The 18,089-nt window shown below is 43.4% G+C and overlaps 1 protein-coding gene across 3 annotated transcripts in view; it reads right to left on the bottom strand.

The window, feature by feature from the left end:
- Positions 1-5,233: 5,233 nt before the first annotated feature.
- SERPINE2 (serpin family E member 2) overlaps positions 5,234-18,089 on the bottom strand; it is a 59,956-nt gene continuing 47,100 nt past the window's right edge. For all 3 annotated transcript variants that reach the window (XM_073877987.1, XM_025890738.2, XM_073877982.1), the window contains 5 exons: positions 13,980-14,178; positions 12,265-12,365; positions 10,054-10,140; positions 7,596-7,679; positions 5,234-6,668 (listed from right to left, as the gene is read on the bottom strand). In XM_073877987.1, the coding sequence (XP_073734088.1) occupies positions 6,631-6,668; positions 7,596-7,679; positions 10,054-10,140; positions 12,265-12,365; positions 13,980-14,178 (509 nt within the window). In that variant the 3' untranslated portion in view covers positions 5,234-6,630. The remainder of the gene's footprint in view (positions 6,669-7,595; positions 7,680-10,053; positions 10,141-12,264; positions 12,366-13,979; positions 14,179-18,089) is intronic.

Genomic DNA, 18,089 nt, shown 5'->3' with positions numbered 1-18,089 from the left:
GTCAACGGAGTGTGTGACCAAGAGCATTCGGTGACCATGTGGAACACTGCCTTTTTGACTGTCTAATTCATGTGGAGAAGACATGACCATAAGGAAGTTGGAGAAATACAGTAGCACTAATACTTGAGCTTGGCCTGGCACCATTGAAAGATGTTAAAGTCATTTACTTTGAAATTCTGATATCCTTTCCCACCATTTCTCACTGGCTAGTTCCCTAAGCCCAAAGTGTAACATTGAGCCAAAAATGCATGATTGAGGTCTATAGACTCAATTACATAAGCCTTATTCTTTTCAGTCCATACTGTTTTTATGATATGCATATATAAAACAGGGAACAGCATTCTCAAAAAGTGTTTTATGTGGTCATGAGAAAGTGAACTATTACTAGAAACTCTACCTTCCAAGTAAGAATGGAACAAATAGGGGCTGTTTTTGTGTGTGTTCCCATTTTTTAGACTTTGGCCACAAGGTGGTGTGGTAATCCTACTTCATAGTTAAGTAGTATGCAAAGTGCCCATTGTGGGGAACACTTTTCTCCCTCTACAGGAAGGAGAGATGGATAAAGCAAAGGATTACAGTGAAAACTGACTTTTCAAGGCCTCTCAGAACTCTAATATCCCATGAACGTGATTGTAGAAACTAGCTCACCTTGTCCCTTAGGGTGTTAAGAGTCTGATACATGAACAATTCACCTATGATGCCAAGGTATGGATGTTTGAGTTCTTTCATATTTCCTGAAAATAGGAAGAGTTGTAGGGTTGCCATAGATAAAACTATGGCCCCTTCTTCCTATTCTTCCCTTTTTTTGTGGCAGGAGAAGATGCACTGCAGACTCAAGGGACTCTTACTGTGCATCTTTATGGAACCAGATGTGGACATTCTTCCCATGTGGGGGACCAGCTCACAACTCTCCCTGGCTGAGGGGTGCCCACTGAGGAGGCCCTGCTGGTAGTAGGCAAGTAACGTGTGTATGCCTAAGCCCACTTGGTTTTCTCTTCCCTTCAGTTAACCCTGGTGTCAGGTCCAAATCTAGTGTGTAAAGCCTGTCTACCATCATCCCCAAGGACCCAGAGCTGAGGCTTATAACTTTGGTTGGCTATCAGAGCACCTGGAAGCCATGGTTCTATCTGTAGAATACCAAAGAATGACTGTTAGATTAAATCCCATCTTGCAAACTAAGAACAAGTTATTTTTTTGTTTTTTTTGTTTTGCTTTTTTTTTTTTCAGGAGAAAATTCATGCAATCAAAAATTATAATCACAAGCACACATGCTCCTGGAAAAAAAGCAGTTTTGATGTTAGTGGCTGTGCTTTCTACTAACACTCATTTATTCTTGTTCAGTTATCTGGGTGCCTGTTAATGCTCACTCACAACAGAAGACTAATAGTTTTAAGAGAAATTTCTGGGAGAAAAGCAATTAAGAAATTTAAAAACATTAACGTATTCCCCCTTCAACTGAGGAAGAACTCCATTATTTGCAGAATACATTTTTACCACATCTGTTATATATTAAAATCGTCAAATGAACTAATGAGTTTGTTCTAATGAGTTTTGCAGAAGAGATGAGTAATGAGGTCATGGAGTGCTAGAGAAGAATATTTCTAATCAGAGCAATTGCCTGACTTTCCGAAGACACTTCCTCTATGTACGTTATTGATCAGTGTCTACCCAGCAAGACAACAAATCAGTCAGGGCCAGAGATATTTATCAGTAGGCAATAGAGTTAATAAGACAAATACAGTAAAATAAAATCAGCTGATCATCCTCAGATTAACCAACCTGACAATGATGTGTCTGGGGCTCCTGACAACCTGCCTCTGGGACTGAGCCGTGGGTACTCGCATTATTCCCTTGTCTATGAGGGACAAGTGCAAAGGCCTACTACCCTTCTCTTTACCTTTGGTAAAGGGATTAGAAACTTCAGATGAAGGAGGTATGGCACTGAGAAATTTAAAAATTCACTTCCATTTCGGTACCTCCTATTCAATAATTTAATCTGCAAACACTAATAATGTACCTGCTATCATATAAAACAGTGATTTCTCATTTAGCAAATTTCTCCTTTTAAATCACATCTGTCTCCTTTTTTCTTCAAGATCTGGGAGAGGGTCAAAGGGACAGTTGGGGAATAATCAGAAGAAACGGGCTTTATAGCCAGTGGCGTCTTCCACTCTTGGGTGGCCTGAAGTGGACTCTTGAGGGACACAGGGTCTTTCAGCGGTCATGGGAGGCCAAGGACAGAGAAGTCCTCCACCAGTTAGTTAACTTGGTCTGCTCCTCTCCCCAGGCAGCCACCGATGACCAGTCCTAAGAACTGGTGTTTGCCACTCTGCTGGCTCAGAGCAAATCCCTGTTCCACTCACTTCAATTTCTTAGACCCCTTAATGTGGAACTCATGGGTCATTCGGTTTTTCACTTTCAGAAAAACAAAGAGTTACTGGGACAAAAGTCACTCCCTTGTGTCTTATGATTGGCATTTTTTCCAAGTTACTTGTCATCAACTTTTTAGGACAAAGACTCAAAGGCCAATAAGACAGAGCTTTTGACTTATTTGGGTCAGTGCCTACTCTTTTTTTCCATTGTGTCTCGGGCAAAATGGAAAATCCTCATTTCATTAAGTGTCAAAAGAGTGATTTTACTGGTTGTTGGCCTCGGTTCCATAGGTCTACCATTTTGTTACTTTAGGAACATTGCAGCCTGTCTCCTACCCAAACTCAACGTGACATCTAATCTATATGATAAATTGTTTGCTCATAACATACATAGCAAATAAAGATTCTGACACCCAATTCCAATGTATGGGGATTTCCCCCCGCATCACCAATACTCAGACACCAGCTGGATATCCTACAATTCAATTCAAATCTAATACCAGGTGCTGAGAGGGAGTATCCCATCTCACCCTCACCCGTTAGGGGCTCGGGCCCACAAGGCTGCCTCCCCTACACCCCCACTTCAGATGCTGATTGGCACCCAGGTTGTCACCTGTACTTCTGACCCTTTGGCTATAAATCAGAGAGGTTCCCAGGACCCCCTCCTTGGGTTCTATTAACTTGCTAGAGTAACTCACAGAACTCAGAGAAACATCTTACTTCCTGGATTGCTCGTTTATAAAAGGATATAACTCAGGAACAGCTAGATGGAAGAGATGCATAGGGCAGGGTCTGGGGAAGGGCGAGGAGGTTCCCTGCCATCCTAGTGCACCATTCGCACAAATCCCCATTGACCCGGAAGCTCTCTGAACCTGTCCTTTGGATTTTTATGGAGGCTTCATTACAAACACGTAGTCAATTAAATCATTTGGCCATTGGCCATTGATTCCACCTCCAGCCCTTCTCCCCTCCCCAGAGGTCAGTGGGGGTGGAGCTGAAAGTTTCAGCCCTCCAATCACCTGGTTGGGTCTCCTAGCAACCAGCCTCCATTCTGTAGTTATCAAGGCTCCCAGGTGTCTCTCTTTGGAGGATACCCCGGTTGGCCCTCCAGAGCCAGCCCTGGCTGGCAGTCCAGATTACTGCAGGTCTGCCTTCTGTGGAAACATGCACATTTATGGAGGTGAGGGCTTGGAATTAGGTAGTTGCCTTGTAACCTCAAGGGCTCCCTCCATGACCCAGCCTCTCTGGATGCTTGCCTTGTTTGGCCAAAAGTTACTCCATTAAGATAACGCAAGAGATCTTCATAAAAGCTCTCTATCACTTTGTAAATTCCAAGGGTTGGGGGAGCTCTGTGCCAGAAATGGGGATGAAAACCAAATACATATCTCTTATTATCAATCACAGTATTGGGGCACCCTGGGTAGCTCAGTTAAGCCTCTGACTTCATCTCAGGTCATGGTCTCAGGGGCCTGGGATTGAGCCCCGTGTGTGGCTCTGCACTTAGTGGGGAGTCAGCTTGTCCCTCTCCCTCTATGTACCCCCCCTTATACTCTCAAATAAATAAAATTAAAAAAAAAGTCACAGTATCACAGCAAATGTGATCTTTCATGACAGGTCTGCAATTTTTTATGGCAGTGCCATATCTTAAATTTACCTCAGTTTCCCTCAAATAAAGGAGTTTTTCTAAATTTTATCTTTTTGAAGACAAGGCCTATTGACTCACTGAAGTATATTGAAAGATAAAAGTTGAATTATATAACAGTAATAATTTGAAAAGAACTTTCCCCCTGTCCAGAGATTATCAACAAGTTCTGGAGGCTACCAGAGTCAGGTCAGAATCTGGGTGCTGATGGGTGAGAAAGCACTAAAGATGAGCTGGGAAGATCAAGTGAAAGAGAGAGAAGAAATAGAGTCCAGGAACCTTGATACTATGATTCCTCTATGAGATTCTTCCAAGTTCTCTATATCATAAATTTGAAACTTTACTATCTAATATTCAGAAATGGGACCAGATACTTCAAAATTTAATGTGCTCAGTAAAATGTGACCGATTTCTATTTTGGGGGAGCAGACTATCTGTAATACGTAACAGGGCCACTCTACTAGGTGATATTAGAAAAGCAAACTCTTGGGGTGCCTGGGTGGCTCAGTCCATTGGTTGTCTGGCTCTTGATCTTTACAGCTCAGGTCTTCATCTCAGGGTCATGAGTTTGAGGATTGCACTGGGCTCCACGATGGGTGTGGAGCCTACTTGGCGGGGTTGCAGGGGGGAAGTAAAGCAAACTCTCCTGGTCTTTTCTGGAATGAGCACTGCTGGAGCCAAGAGCTCAGGGATCTAGTCTTGGCCCTGTATCCACTTTTAGGCTTCTTTCTTGGACTAATGCCCACTTGGTCCTACTTGCATATCTTGTAAGTACACTTACACAGGGTAGACATTTGGCCAAGCTAGAATTCACGCTCTCCCTTTCAAGATTACCTTACTTGGGGAAAGGACATATTTATCTCTGAACCTCTTAATGCTTGGTGCCCAGTAGGTACACAAATGAATAAATGGAGTGTATAATTCTTGGATCACTGCTAGCACTATTTCTATTTTAACTATTAACAATAATATAACAGAATGGGACCAGAAAACCAGAAAATGAGTAAAACTGCCTCTAAAAGGCATTAATAACTGTACTAGCATGTTTGCTAGAGTACAGGTAGTCTGTGTTGACCCTGGCATTTACTCTTCATTAAGGAAAGCAATTACCCGCCCCCCTTCCTTTCTCTCTTGGCTAACCCGAGTACCCATACTTAAATAGTTGCAAACAGCAAAGCTCAGCCCACTTGACGAATAAGAATCACAAATGACAAATTGCTGGAGTGTTGGATGTAAAGTTTTAATGTATAAAGAATGACGAGTCAAGCTCATGGGTCTTAAAAGAAATGTTTTTAAGTTTTGATACATATTTTAAAGCATTCTGATATTAGATGACTCAAACCGTTAGGAAATTAGTAAAGCAACAATGACAACAAACTAGGCAAATAAAAAATGGTAACCTTGGAATTGTGAGCAGTTCTCCAAAAACAGAACAAAACAAAACAAAACAAAACATCTTTTCCTATCAGGAAACAAACACTCCGGCCGATCACCAAAAATGTAACATGCGCTGTTCACTCCGAGTTCAAAGTGTCTCAGGACCCAGCACCTTCCGTGTGCACTTGCTGTAAAACCCTACTCTTTGCTGGGAACATTCTGAATCCTGCCCTGAGGGAGCCACTGCTGATATGAGGGCTGGGATTGCCCCAGTGCAGCCTGCTCTCCTCCTAGGCAGGGACTCAGAAGCTGAGAGGTGGTGAAGCCGGGAACAGACAGTGTCTGATTGCCAGCACTAGAGGAAAACAGGAGGACAAAGCCAGGGGCCGTGGGTTTTCTGCTGCTTGCCCGAGTGCAAAGGTTTAGTAGAAGAAGTTAAAGTATTTTTAAAAGGCTCTGTTTCTTTTGTTGTATTTTCAAATCACAGAGAAATGGCTTTTTTTTTTTTTACTACTCATAACACTTTATTTTTTACTTTGTACAAAATACAAAAATGCAAATCCAAAGAGTACAGACCAGTAGTGACAGGCACACTGCACAACAGCAAACCTTGTCTAGCAAGACATTCGTTTTTTAGACTTTATTTTAGTGAATACATGCATTATAGAAAACGACGACGACAAAAACACTCAAAGAGGCTAGAGATTTCACTATTTCTACCCCCGAAATAATACTTACTATCAATTGATAGACTTTGGATGGGACCCAAACAAAAGAATTAAAAAGGCCAATAATATTCTTTTCATAAAAAAGTAAAAGCTATCATAAAATGTGTTGTTGCGGGTTTTTTTTAATTTTTATTTTATTTATTTTTTTCCCCGTCACACTGATTCAATTTCTTCTGAAATGCCACACATGTAAACAAAACAAAACAAAACTCCTGAACTGGACAGTAAATACTCAAGAGGGTTAGCTCAGTAGTTTAAAGGATTTTTTTTAGACATTTTGAAGCCTTTCTATTCATCAGTACAGTGTTCCAGCCATCCTGCCCCTTTTTCCCTTTGATATATATCCCAGAACAGAAATGCTTGCATCACTGAGTCTCTGTTCCTAAGAACTAGTTTTGAAAAAGAAAGTAATGTACAAAAATATTTAACAGAACTATGAAAGATGTAGGAAAGGAGTCTTGTTTTCATCGCAAAGGAGCCTTTGCTTTGCATGGTTTCTCTTGTACACTCTTCAGGGTTTGTATATCTGACCCATGAATAAGACAGCACCTACAGGATTAGAAGGAAACAAGGTGTAACTCTATAAAAAACATTTCTTAAAATAAGATATAAAGCATATTTAAGGGATAGTCCCTAGGCTGCGATTAACCTATTGTTCTCAAGCAGTGCTATCCTATAGAACTTTCTGCAGTGATGGAAACAGTCTATATTTTCATTGTCCGATATGGTAGCCACTAGTCACATGGGGCTGTTGAGCCCTTGATACATGGCTAGTCTGACTAAGAAACTGAATTTTAAGTTATATTTCATTTTAATTATTAAAAGTTAAGGTTAAATAACCATGTGTGGCTGGAGGCTCCCATACTGGACTTTGGTGCAGAAGCACACAAATTATGACATTAGAGTTACAATGAGACAAAAGGTTAAGGAACAAGCTTGTGTTAGTTAAGCTCTCCACAAAGACAATCTGACTTATTCTTCATAATTGTACTAAGCGGTAAGAACTACTGTTTTCCGTATTTTAAAGATGAAGCTAAAGGACAGAGCCAACTCTGAACCCATGACTTAGGGAGCCAAGATCTATCGAATTAACAATTCTCCGGCGGTAACAACAGAGGGGGCTTACAGAGGTTGAGGACAGGTAATTTCTTATAAAATTTAACCACTGCATTTACAAAAATGTGGACAAAAAAATCAACAGCTATCATAAATCCCCAAAAGGGCTGCAGAGCTCTATGTTAAAAACAAACCAACCAGCAAACCTAAAATCAGTGTTTAAAAGATTCCATCACACCCTGTAAACACAGCCGTAGTTTTCCTATCTCTTCAAGGTGGGCGGTTCTATTATTCAAAGTGTTTGCCATCGTTGACACAAGGGAGATGAATTAAGAGAAGCAAGGTTGGATTTAACTATGATTCCATATACCTTTCTGAATTCTAACAGCTAGCGAACAATGGAAGAGAAGAGCCGCTTACCTGTAGGATTATGTCGGATGAAAAATAGAAAAGGTCTGTCTACTATAAACCAGGGAGGTGATGACCTTGCAATTAGAATCGCAGCTACGGGAAGAAAAAGAAAATGTGTTGTACACCCAGTGTGAGGCCAGCAAGGATCTTCGATGCTGGAGTTAGAGGACACAGTGCCCGTCCCATGGGCTGGCCAGGTTAGAACAGGTCCAGTGGCCACCGTTTACTGAACCCCTCTCACAGGCCAGGCCCTTTCCATTCCGTGTCTCATTCAGTCTACACAGGTACCATCTTCTTTAATAAATGTACTCACTCCATAGGGTTTTTATGAGGATTCAATGACATAGAACATATTATAAACTCTGAGAAAAGTGTTTGTCACTTAACAAACACCTAATGCACATTCACTGTTATTATTAGCTATTTTTTATTCATACCATCTGCCTTGCTGATGAAGGCCCCCTGGTCCTTTTAGCCTAGCCAAATCCTTCCTGTATATCAAGGCCCAGCTTAGTTTTCACCCATTTTGTCTGTGCGTTTTCCTCTGGTGGGTCCCCTGTGCATGGCAACGGAGACCTCTCACCTGGGACCCACCACCCCATGCTGCTGTTCAACCTAGCTGGTGCAGACACTGGACTCAGAAAGCAAACTTCCTTAGCCCACAGTCCTAGACATGATCACTCTGCCATGCTTCCTCACTGGTGGCTTCAATTTCATAAGCCTGTGACACGGCCCTGCGGGAGGGTGGGTGCTGGGTATAAAACGGCACCACTCTCGCTGCAATGGCCCAGTGCTCTTCCTCAAACCCTGGGAAGCACTAATGACTTAGGCTCGATGTCAAAAAGGAACCATCTGCAGCTATGTTGACGTAAAGTACTCAACCCAGGGTTACTGAAAAGCAATCAAGAGTTAGCAGGGCTTGTGGACTGAACTGTACCACCCCAAAATCCCTATGTTGAAGCCCCAACCCCCAAGGTATTTAAGTTTGAATGAGGTCACGAAGGCAGGGCCCTGATCCAATAGGACTGGTGTCCTTATGAGAAGAGAGGGAGACACGAGGGATGTGTGTGCCCAGCGCAAAGGCCACGTGAGGACACAGGGAGAAAGCAGCCCTCGGCAAGCCACGGAGAAAGGCCTCAGGAGAAACCAGCCCTTGATCTTGGCCGCCCAGCCTCCAGAACTGTGAGACATAAACTGCTGCTGCATCAGCGCCCCCCCCCATCTGTGGCCCCGAGCTATAGCAGTCCTGGTATCTGAGCCAGCAGGGCTGGCTTCCTGGGCGTGTGGCCTAGCAGTCACACTCCCGAGAGCCCTACACTCGGTTCGGTGCTCTGCTGCTGCTGTCTTCAAATTCTCAGTAAGTGTTCATTGAGGGCTCCACCTCTACATTTTGCACAGGGCCCCGCAAATTATGGAGCCAGTCTCGATAGTTACACTAATTGGCACAATTGGTCAATAACCGGCAAAATTCAGCTCTCACTTACAATTACCTAGAAGAGATAAAAAGCATCTGAAAAATTTGAAGCACTCGTATTCTAGGCTTTTGTTTTTAATGCTATGTTAAAGGATTACAAATTAAATGTTTATTCTAGAAAGGCCATAAAGTGTCTTTTTGGAGCATAAATGGTACCTTTTAATGACCAGAAATATGTGACTCAGGTATAAGCAGAACTGGGATATTCCCTTTATGAGTTCAGAGTTTGGCCAGATCTATCCACGCAATCTCAGGTGGATAATTAGGGGGTATGAAAACCAACCCAAGATTGTTCTATTTTCTCCTTCGTTATTAAACCATGAGGAGAAAGCAAATGTGGATGTTCTACTTATCGAAGGAGGTGGCCCAGCAATCCGCTGTAATGCAACAGCTGCTCGCTCCTTCTCCACTTCGTCTCGGATAGACCTCACCGGTCTAGTTCCTATTGGTAGCTGCTATTATTTAAGGTTTCAATATGAAGATTGGGCTTTTCTGCCAAGAAGAAGCCAGAATATGCTTTAACCTTCTGAGGGCAGGGGTCAGCAAACCCCTGCCCTCGGGCCAACTCTGAGGGGGTCAGATCCTGCTTTTATAAATAAAGCTTTATTGGAACACAGCCACACCCACTGGCTCCTATCAGCTATGCGGCTTTCCCGTCACAGTGGCGGAGTTGAGAAGCTGCGGTGGAGGCAGTACCACCCACAAAGCAGAAAATACACCCTATCGAGCTCTTTACAGAGAAAGCTTACCGACTCTTGTCCTGGAATGTCTTGCACTGAGGGGCTTTCCTTAATGAAACAAGACTCTGAGCCTTGAGGAGGCAGGTCCTCACTCTGTCTAAATTCACCCCTGTCACCTGGGGGGGCAACCCACACACAGTGCTGGGAGCGGGGGGAACCGGGTTCGCTACATATTGGGTAAGTGGCTGGGTGGGCGACAGCATGCTCATGCCCCTACATCACAGTCCATCCTGGCTCCTGACCCAGTTCTTACTTGTTGCTGCTGAAGCTTTGGTTCCATCTTCGCTTACTTCAATTTTTGCTTTCTGCAAGATGTGAGAAACATGCAGGTTTTCTGACCCTGTTTCCAGAAAATAAAACAAACACAGCATTTGTTTGATACACAGGTCATCCATTTGGCTGGGGAAGTAACTTCAAATCCATGGCAAATTCCAGTTCTTAAAAGGTGTCAGGAGAAGTGACCTCTTACAGTCTGGTGATTGAAGGCTGTAGGGTGACGGTCACCTGCCGTGAATTTCAGTCTCTGCTAAGCGAACTGCGATATCACTTCTGAGGAGGGATTCACCGACCCTGAATGTGTCAGTACCTCTATCAATTCAACTCTGATCACTCAGCATTGCATAAAAAAAATAAAAAGAGCAGAGCTTTAAAAAGGAAGTCCAGTTTTCCAGAAGAAGTAAGGCAGTAATATTATTTGTAAAGGACAGAATGTCAGATCCAGAAAGGCCATTTCAGATGGTCTTTACGGATGGGGAAACTGAGGCCCAGAGGGTTAAGAAATCTGCCCTCAGGTCATATGGCTGGTTAGTGGCTTTTCACAACAAAAGCCAGTCATCTCAAGTCCGTATTAATGAGAAGACTGTTGAATGTAAGAAGGGTTTAGAACAAGACTCAGAAAGGCAATTGTGCCTCTGGAACCTTCTAGTGAATTCACTTTCCTTCTCAGCAAAGCCTTATCACTCCAGCAATACCCACTGGCCTCGGCATTGGAGGAGAATGCAAATAAAAGTTAATGATAGCTTTGATGGGACATAGATCTGGAAGCAAAGGGGGAAAAGTGGGTTTTCAACAGCACAGATGCTGGGCTCTAATATGACCAATGGGGAATGAGAGGGATGTCTGCAGGGTGCAAGTCACTGGAAGGTTAAGCATAAGATCTCAGGAGAATTTCAGACACCTGGTCCTCCTTCTGAGCACCTCTGAACTTCCTGTGGCCACGGTGTAGGAGGTGGGCCACGGTGTAGGAGGTGGGCCACAGAAGAGAACCTTGGAGGGGAACATGCAGGTTGAAACCATGCTCTCTAACGTCACTGGGCCGAGGAATCCTGCTAAAATGATTCTGATTCAGTAGGTCTGAGTGAGACCCAAGATTGTGCCCTTCAAACAAGCTCCCAGGTGATGCTCAGGCTGCTGGACTGGGGATGAGTTTGGTTATCCAAGAATGAAAGAGCGTCAGAATATCCCTACAGCTGCAAGTTCACCAGGGATGCCGTGTGTAGCCCAAGGACGGGAACACAGGTGTTTACCTGCAGGCCATTGAGGTCAGCAATGAATTTCAAGGGGAAAAACACAAAAGGAGTACAAATAATGTTTAAGCCATGACTTTTCTTTGGAAGGAGGTTGCTGTGCTCCAAATTAAAAGGACCAAGAACTGAGTTATATTCACCAGGAATATAACTCTAGGAAAAGGTACATATATTGGCAAATGAAGCAATAGGATACCAGCTGCGTCCTAGATGCTTTGGCAAAGAAAGGTTCCAATCAGAGCCCTCCAAATTTATACTATTTCGGATTAATGGGCATTAAATGCCAAAATACGTATCTGGATATGGTGCATGCCTATTGCTTAATGGAAGCAAGTGTCTGAGAGTTTAAAAATCTTGATTCTTCAAACACAGGGGGAATAGTTTGCGTTTGAAAAAGAAAGACTACTTAAGGAGCTAAATTCGTAAGTAATAAAGACGATACACGAAGGTCTTCTTTAACTGTAGAGTCACTTGGGCCTCACATGAAATGTACACGTGAAACACAGGAATGAATGATTTCTGCTAATTTAGATGATTGAGGATAAACAGCATCATTTGGTGATAAATCAGGTTAAATCTTGGAGAGTTTCAGGGCAGCATACTCCTAATCTTGATCTTTTCTTTCACTCTTTCTTTTAATTTTAAAGATTGATTTATTTATTTGAGAGAGAGAAAGAGAGCAGGGGGAGGGGCAGAGGGAGGGAGAGAGAGAGAGAGAGAGAGCGCGATAAGCTTAAATAGACTCCCCGCTAAGTGCAGTGCCTGCTGTGGGGCTCGATCCCACGACCCTGAGATCATGATCTGAGTGGAAATCAAGAGCTGGACGCTTGATGGACTGAGCCATCCAAGCACCCCTGATCTTTTCTTTCTGAACAAATCAGAGACCCAGTTTGTAACACAGTCTTCAAGTTTAAGACTAAGTTTTAAATTGAACATACTTGTTATTTTTGCAAAATTTGCTTTTGATGGATCAAACATCTCAGTGATGCCAAGAGCTTTCAGGGGCTCCTTCAGGTCTGTTTGTGCTACGGCTGTGAACCTAGCAGGAAAGGAGAAGATAAGGGAAAATCATTATACCATAAGCAATGTAAAATGATATAATCAGTGCCGGTGGGGAAGTGTTGATAAACTGATTCCTTTTTAAGTATGCTCCAAACACCAATCTACATTGTATCTGAAATTGTAGTTCCAAGATCTAAGTAGAGAACAACTCATCTCTCAAACACTTAGCTGGCAAAATGAGCAGTACACTGTCGCAGCAAACAAGGGTGGCCTCCCTGTCATGTGCTACAGGCTCCCCTTTCCAATTCTTAGGGAGATCTGCAGAAACACTTTCCCTCTCGCTGATGGGGGTATATCTGGAACAGTGACTGGAATATCTACAGTTCTTCCCCATTTCTAACCAACCAAACATCACGGTGGCTGCCATATTGGGGATGGTCAAAAGAGAGGAGACACATTCCTGCTCCTTCTTGTTGGGATTTTGAAAGCATTTTACTATGAAAATGGGAACCAACATTAGGAATTGGTGACAATGCATCCATTCTATTTGGGTGTCACAAGAGTTTCTTGGATACTTGTGACTTACCTGGCCTTAGAGCCACACTTATGTAAATGTCAGCTATTAAACCTATCATCAGAGGATGTTTTACCAGGCTTTCTCCCATTTGGTGGAAGAGCGATCAGGGTAGTGAGCAGATTTTCATCACAGATGGGCTCTGATGATTTTACTGTTATAATTGCGCTTTACCTATAATGTCAACCTACCATCTTCTTCATTTATATCAAGCACTGCCTACATGAAAGCTCACTTCACAATAAAAAAAATCTTGGGAGGATACCAATACTTATTATGAATGGATTCATCGGATTATACTTAACTTAGTGACTGGAGAATTAAGAGCTATTAGAACTGGAAGGTATCTTTCCCACCCTGAGATGTGGCTGGTTTAAAGCTCTGGGTACTGGCGACACGATCACAGATGGGGGACATTTACTGCCTCTTTCACGGGTCTGGGTATAAAGCATCCTCTGAACTGTTAGAAATTTAGGATTCAGGCAGAATTTGGGATTATTTTCCCCTTGGTTTCAAGTCATAACAGTTCAAATTCCACCAACATTATACTTTTAGGGTGCAATAAAGAACTGCCATAGTATGATACTAATGTAAGAATTCTGCCTGGATGGTTTCAAAATATTTCCTTACCACCTAGCTTTTGGACCTTGGTCTTCAGGAACTTCCAGCTAAAACTTAAGAAGACTAAAATGAAACTCCTTATCAAAATACCAGAAACATGACTAACCTTTACTATACAGTTATACATGTGTTTTTCAGTCTTTTGAAGAAAATTAAATATGTTAAAAGCCCTCAAAATGGTATAAGGAGCTTGAGGTCTTGTGGAGACTCAGAAGCCAGGCCTTCTTTCCTGCCCTCCCCATTATCATTCTCCTGCTGCATGAGAGGCACAGGAGTTGGGGGGTTGGGGGGAAGTTTCTACAAAAGCAGAGCCTTGTATTCCCACCATGCAATTTCTGGAAAGTAAATCAGGCTCTAGGATTTAGGTTGTGCCTTTCCTAGCCTCATGCTGTCTGGTATTGCTACCAGGGACTGAGCACTCCCACTATTTCCTCTTCAGGGAGAGGGACCACTTACTTGGGCAAGATGACCTGTACCCTCTTGGGCACCATGGTGCTCATCCAGCTGTCTATGGTCTTGGTGCTGATGTGAGGGATGATGGCCGACAACGGGGTGGAGCTCTCGGTTGGCAAGGCAATCAGCATGCTGATGCTTTCCCCGTGGTAGGGCAGTTCAATGAAGTTGTACCATAAATCGTTGGGGGTGCTTGTAGACCCTAAAGAAATCAGAGGCAGGTTCAGTGTATCCCTGATGACTTCTAGAAGTGGCATGAGTGTTTGCTGATCATATGGGTAGCTTCAGAGGGAAGACGGCGGTTCAGTTTAAAAACTTCTCTTTTCCAAATATAGTTTCCTTAGGAGGATAAAGAGACACTTGTTTCTTCTTTCCCTGGTAAAGAATTATCTTTCTTCAATTTTGACATGTCTTAACATAATGCCTTTGGGCGTCACTAAAATAACATTAATTCTGTTGAGTTGAATTGAACTAGATCATGAGGCACTTAGAATACAGTGCTTTGCAAGAAGCTGACCCTTATCATGTGAATAAAGGAATGAATTTGAACTGCCTGAGAATGGTTCTTTTGGCTGAGCCTATGTGAGCATGTGAAGAGAAAGGAGAACGGGATGAACAGCTCCATTGTTTAGGTCCCCTGCCAACCACTTCAACACATTTAGAAGCTACAGCGCCCCATGAGGTAGTACAAGCAGCCCTATTTCATAGCTGGGGAGGCTACAATTAGAGAAATTAAGTAACTTGCCAAGGGACACGTGGGCTAAAGAAGTGGAACGCCAGGACTCAGACTCAATACGTCTAATGCCAACGATGACCTTCCTTCTCCACTACCCCGACTCCCTACTCACTCTTCACCCATTCCAGTAACTGTCCTTACAGCTTTTAGATACCTTATGATATTTGTACTTACTAATGGAAACCTGAAAACAATTTAGACCAGCACTTCTCAAAATGGCGGTCTGGGGAACACACAACCTGTATGTCGCCCAGTAGACAAAGAGATTCCATATCCCAGTTAGTTTAGGAAGCACTGGACTGATTCTTCTTGCAGCTTCATCATATACACCAGTGCTGTATAGGCTCTGAGATGTTCTGAAGGAGAGCTGTTCAGCTATCCCCAGGTTTCCTGAACTCATTTGCTCCTAGAACCCTTTTATTCCATGTAAAACATTCAAAACATTCAGCAGCTGAGCAGCACAACTGTGTGCTACTGGTCAGAGCTGGTGCTAGTGTGCTCATGAAGGCCCCAGCCGGAGGAGCAGCTCAGGGGTATGGGGCCCAAGGAGGCCCCTGGCTCCCCGGGAAAGAGTCTTCCACGGAGCGTGCCTTAGGATCCCGTGAGACCTTTACATTAGGCATGTAATGAGAGACTTATTAAAACTGACTATGCAAATGGAAAGCCAGCATTTCTAGATCTGGCGGATCTCTGAAATGGTTTATTAAGCACTTCAGACTTTTTAAGAACACAGTGATGTTGGTGAGGCACTTAGCCTCTGCGTGCCTCTTACTACGGAGAGTGGAGACGTCAGGGACATTAAAAGGACGCCCCTCACAGGGTCACTGTGACGATTAAATGAGAAAAATATGTAAGGCGCTTAGCAGGGCCTGGCCCCTTCCACCTCCTCCCCCTGCTCTAGACGACCCAGAAGAACAATGCATTTAAGAAAAAGAGAGAAGAGAAAGCGAGTTTCTCTCATGGTTTTCACTTGTCTTTTCTCCGGGGACGACCTCTGCCAGTCATCGCATGTTAGACAGGGAACTTCAATAAGCCAGTTCTCCACGGGTGGGGGGTTGGCAGGGAGGCAGAGAGGGAGAGAGACTGTGAACTTTCTTTGTCTTTGTTACATAACGAACACTTTTAGCTATAAAATATGATAAAGAATAGCAACGCTATTAGAATATGTGACATGACAGGATGACATTTGAGTTTCTCCTTCAGGAAGCAAACTGTGGGCAATTTGGGGGGTGCTCAGTATATCCCGTTCCCATCCTGCTGCATTTGCCTGAGGGGCCGCTCAGTAACCCTGAGCCACCCAGCCTGGCTCCAGATGCCTAGAGACTGTCACTCAAGGTCGCTTCTGTCCTGGGGCTGCCTGAGAATCAAAGACGGGACTCTTTAAGTTTCCTTTTACCTTGTGTAATAAAATGGCCTGGGCAGAAACTGAAAAACCAATGGGAGAGTCAGAAAAAATACCACTTCCTAATGAGCCCTTTAATCTTCAAAGAAAATAGGAGGCCCCAACCCTGGCAGCGCTGTTCTAGAAACTGTGTGGTTTGGGAAGAGGTTAATTAATGATTTGCTCCAGGGCATGAAATAAGGACCTGGAGGCATCTGTTAACCACTTCTAGAAACATTTACTGTTGTGATAAGAAGAATCAGGGTCATGAATAATGAAAAATTACGAGCTGGGGTGTGTTTCCCAGTTGGGGAGACAGCTTCTACCTCCACCAGTGAATCCAGCCTCCACTGAATACATCATTTTTTTTTTTTAAGATTTTTATTTATTTGAGAGAGAGAGATCACGAGCAGGGGAAAGGGGCAGATAGAGAAGCAGACTCCCTGCTGAGCAGGGAGCCCGATGTGGGGCTCAATCCCAGGACCCTGGGATCATGACCAGAGCTGAAGGCACCCACTTAACTGACTGAGCCACCCAGGCACCCTCCACTGGATACACCATTAACTGATCAGTAATATGAATAACCACTAAGTATTTTGTACCCACTCACATTTGCCCGATGATTCGTTTCTCCCTGGCCCCACTTCTGCTTCTGATCACAGGATCTGATGGCAAATGTTGGCTAGGATGCCTCTGTACACACCCCCTCCTCCTCTCCTAACCTGATCACTAAAGGGCTGCTTTTCTCAGTGTCTTCTCACAGAGGACAAAGGCTGAGGTTGAACACACTAGATCTGGAGTTCTAGAATCTGGGTTCAAATCCTGCCTCTTCTGACGCACTAGCTCTGGGTCTTGGGCAAGTGGCTTAACTCCAAGTCTTAGTTTCTTCATCTATAAAATGGGGTAACAGTGCCTGGCTTACAGGGTTGCTGTGAAAATTCAATGAGACAATACAAGCAGTACAGTGCTCAGCACAGAGGTTTGCACATAGTAAAAACTTTCATCTACTGATGGAAGAAGCTTTGCAAAATGCGTTTTTTCTTGAGTGCTCGGTCACTGCTCAAAAAGTTGAAATGCAGCCTCAATCCACCAAGAGAAACCACAGCTGCTGCAATGGGCACAGCTCCAGGGCAGAATGAATCAAGCAAGGATGGGGATCTGGAGCCTTGTGTCAGAGCAGGGAGCCTGTCTTTGACCCAGATACCTTTCCGTTAAAAGGTCCCGCCCAGGTTCTCCACGCTTCAACATCTGGGACGTAGACGGAGTGTTCTTTAATGAGCATTGATGCTGGAGTATAGAAAAATGTGAATGAAGCAGGATTCATTCATGCTGGAAAGTAGGAAATAGATTAGAAGGGAAGAGAAATCTTTTCTCTTGGATGAAGGGGGATCAACAAAACCTTTAATGAGAAGTAACAGGCAAAGAACCAAGTATTAAAAACATGGAGAAGATTTAGAACTTTCTGTAAGTGGTACTTTGAGGATGATCCAAATTTTCTGGAAAGCCCCCTAAAGACTCTGACCCCTTCTTTAAATTCTACAAGGGAGGAAGTAACTAGACTCATTAAAATGTTAAGAACTCCTCTTGGCCCCTAAAATCAGAAAGAATATTTTAAATATTGAACATCAGGAAACCTTTACAGATGAAAACCCCTCCAATTACCTTCTACTACAAGTAGTTTTATGGATTTCCTGGGCTCCTGGAGAATTGTTTCAGCTATACTTCAGAAGAAATTGAAATACAGATTTGAAAACAAAAACCAGATCCAGTGCATGTAGTGGTGGTCCATATTCTAGCTGAAATGCAAAGGGGGTCTGGGGAGAGCTGAAGGGGAAGAAGGTGTGGTTTAAGCAACTGGGTGCGGATAGGTGCCATTTGTTGAGCTAAGGAACATGGCGGGAGAACCAGATGGGTGAGGACAATAATATATTTCATCTATGGAACTAAAACTTAATAGACAACCAAGTAGAGAGGTAATTTGGATAGGTAGGTATGA

The sequence above is a fragment of the Callorhinus ursinus genome, unplaced genomic scaffold, assembly GCF_003265705.2.
Source record: "Callorhinus ursinus isolate GAN/ISIS: 27379988/994484 unplaced genomic scaffold, GSC_fseal_2.0 scaffold2, whole genome shotgun sequence".
NCBI classification, from domain to species: Eukaryota; Metazoa; Chordata; class Mammalia; order Carnivora; family Otariidae; genus Callorhinus; species Callorhinus ursinus.
Note: the sequence above shows the minus strand (reverse complement) of the source record. Positions and strands in the feature narration are given on the sequence as shown.